Source organism: Pteropus vampyrus, unplaced genomic scaffold (assembly GCF_000151845.1).
Source record: "Pteropus vampyrus isolate Shadow unplaced genomic scaffold, Pvam_2.0 Scaffold377, whole genome shotgun sequence".
In the NCBI taxonomy this organism is placed as follows: Eukaryota; Metazoa; Chordata; class Mammalia; order Chiroptera; family Pteropodidae; genus Pteropus; species Pteropus vampyrus.
This window is the reverse complement of record NW_011889158.1, coordinates 642,968-645,163: the sequence shown is the minus strand read 5'-3', so window position 1 is coordinate 645,163 and position 2,196 is coordinate 642,968. Positions and strand designations below refer to the sequence as shown.

The 2,196-nt window shown below is 56.1% G+C and overlaps 1 protein-coding gene across 1 annotated transcript in view; it reads right to left on the bottom strand.

Annotated features, from left to right (window-relative positions):
• AGPAT5 (1-acylglycerol-3-phosphate O-acyltransferase 5) overlaps positions 1–2,196 on the bottom strand; it is a 51,033-nt gene that overhangs the window by 27,192 nt on the left and 21,645 nt on the right. The window contains exon 5 of the mRNA XM_023523060.1: positions 1,723–1,785. Within this exon, the coding sequence (XP_023378828.1) occupies positions 1,723–1,785 (63 nt within the window). The remainder of the gene's footprint in view (positions 1–1,722; positions 1,786–2,196) is intronic.

Below are 2,196 nucleotides of genomic sequence, written 5' to 3'. Positions count from 1 at the left end.
GTGCTGGAAAGGCACCAGGTGCAGTCCGTCCCCCCGCCCGCGGCCTCTCCTCCAGAACGGTCTTCCACTCCGGCCCCACGGGCAATGCAGCCGGGCCGCCGCTGGGACCCGGGTGAACCCCAGTGCAGCTGGGAGGTGGTCAGAAAAGAGCCCCGGGCGGGAAGGGGCGGGGCAGGGTTACGGCTGGGAGCAAGGCTGGGTCAGAGAAGCTGCCACTCCGAGACCCTCCCTAAGACCCGATCGGAACAACAGAACACGCCTCCCCTCGCCCCCTCCCACCTCCGAACTAGCCGGAGTCCGGCACCGGCGTCAGAAGACGATGGACGATGGACGATGGAGGATGGACGATGGACGATGGACGATGGACGATGGACGATGGACGATGGACGGGTGCAAACGGGAGACCGGCGGCGAAAAAGCTGAGCGCCGAAGGAGCGCTGAGGAAAACCCCAGCGCGCCCTGTCCCACCCTCACGCGCCCCGATGAGTGCCACGGGGCTCTGCAGCCGGCGAGAAAAAGTACAGCAGCGGCAAAACCCAAACACTGGACAAGCCCCCACCGGCCTGACGCAGCAGCCACGCCGAAGACCCTGATGCCACCTCAGCCACCGAAACCATCCACATCCGTCTCGACTGTGCCACTCGAGAGCCCAACTCCCAGCAGAGTCCCGGGCGCCTAAGAAAGGCAGGACAACGCACAGTCCGAAGAGACAGAGGCCACAACGACCAGGCGGGGGCTAAAATAACTACGCGAGACACGAGCAGGGTCCTCGTGGGCAAGGCGGACGACCTTCAGGACCAGACGGGCACTTCCAGCGCAGACAAGGACACCACGGGGCAGCATCGAAGGGCACTGCTGGGGATGAAGACCACGGTACGACAAGAGGACTGACTCGGGCTGACCGATTCATCAGAGACCAGGCAAAGTCAAGGGGAGAATCTGCGAACTTGACGACGGGTCAGCAGAAATACAAACTGCCTGCCACACATGCTTACAAGAGAGAGTGAAAGAAAAACCCCCGGAAACAGCAAAGAAGCATTCGAGAGCCACAGAACAGTGTCAAACGACCTAAAATACGTGTGACTGGAGAAGAAAGAGAGAAGAGGCTTGCGACGACACTGCAAGAAATAATGGCCACGAATCTTCCAAAATTAATGACAGACACCACACCAAAGACCCAAGCTTAGAGAAGACCAACCAGGATCAATATGGAGAGAAAAAAAGGTCGCACTCGGGTACATAAAACAAACTGCTGTGAGCCAAAGGCCAGGGGACACGAAGCCGCCAGAGAAAAGCGGCAGGTCACGTACAGGGTGCAGCTTCTCGGCCTCGGCACTACGGACAGCTCTATTCACTGGGGTGAAGAGAAGCAAAGAGAAACTGTGTACAGAACGGAAAACTCACGTAGGGTGGGGACTGTACTGGTCTGTGTGACATACAAGAAGCCGGGCAGTCACCTGTGCGGGGGCGAACGGAAGGCTGAGGGAGAGTGGGCTGGACTCTGATGTGTAAGTTAATGCTGAAAATTTAAATATTTTTTTGAAACGAAAGTGGACATACGTCTTGACCATCTATTCTATCATGGAGAGATCTAGAAATAATGACCCCCGTACTGCCCCAATATACCAAACTGTTTCAGACGAAAGAGACTCTTTTGAAAGGCTCTGCTCTATTCCCAAGGGCGAGCGGTAACAGGGGACAGGTGCACTGTTGTCCCGCTACCTTCTGCTTCAGGTCATCCCAAAGCAGGGTGCAATTCCCTAATGTAAAAACAGCCGAGAGGGCCTGTAAGTGAAAAACGCGAACACTAGGGCACTTCGTCAGCTGACCGTGGAAAGCTCTTGCTTAATTACGAGCTCTGGCTGCCACCCAGCAGCCCTGGCGAGAGAACAGGAAGGAGAGGGAGGGAGGAGGGGACGGGGCGCGGGAGAGGGAGAGGAGAGGACTCGGAGCCGGGAGCTAAGTTTCTGAGCAACAGGAAAGCAGACCGGGTCACACTAGGGAGAACGGGAACAGAGCCCCCGAGTCCCTGCAGTCACACTGCCCTGGCCTGGGGGATCCAGGGGCAGGGGCCACTCGGTGGCAATTGGCACCCTTCAAAGAGAATGTTGAGGTTCTGTTTTGGGGGAAGCAAAATTTTATAAAATAATATTTACATTAAATGATTCTTTGTAGATATTGATTTTTTTTTTTTTT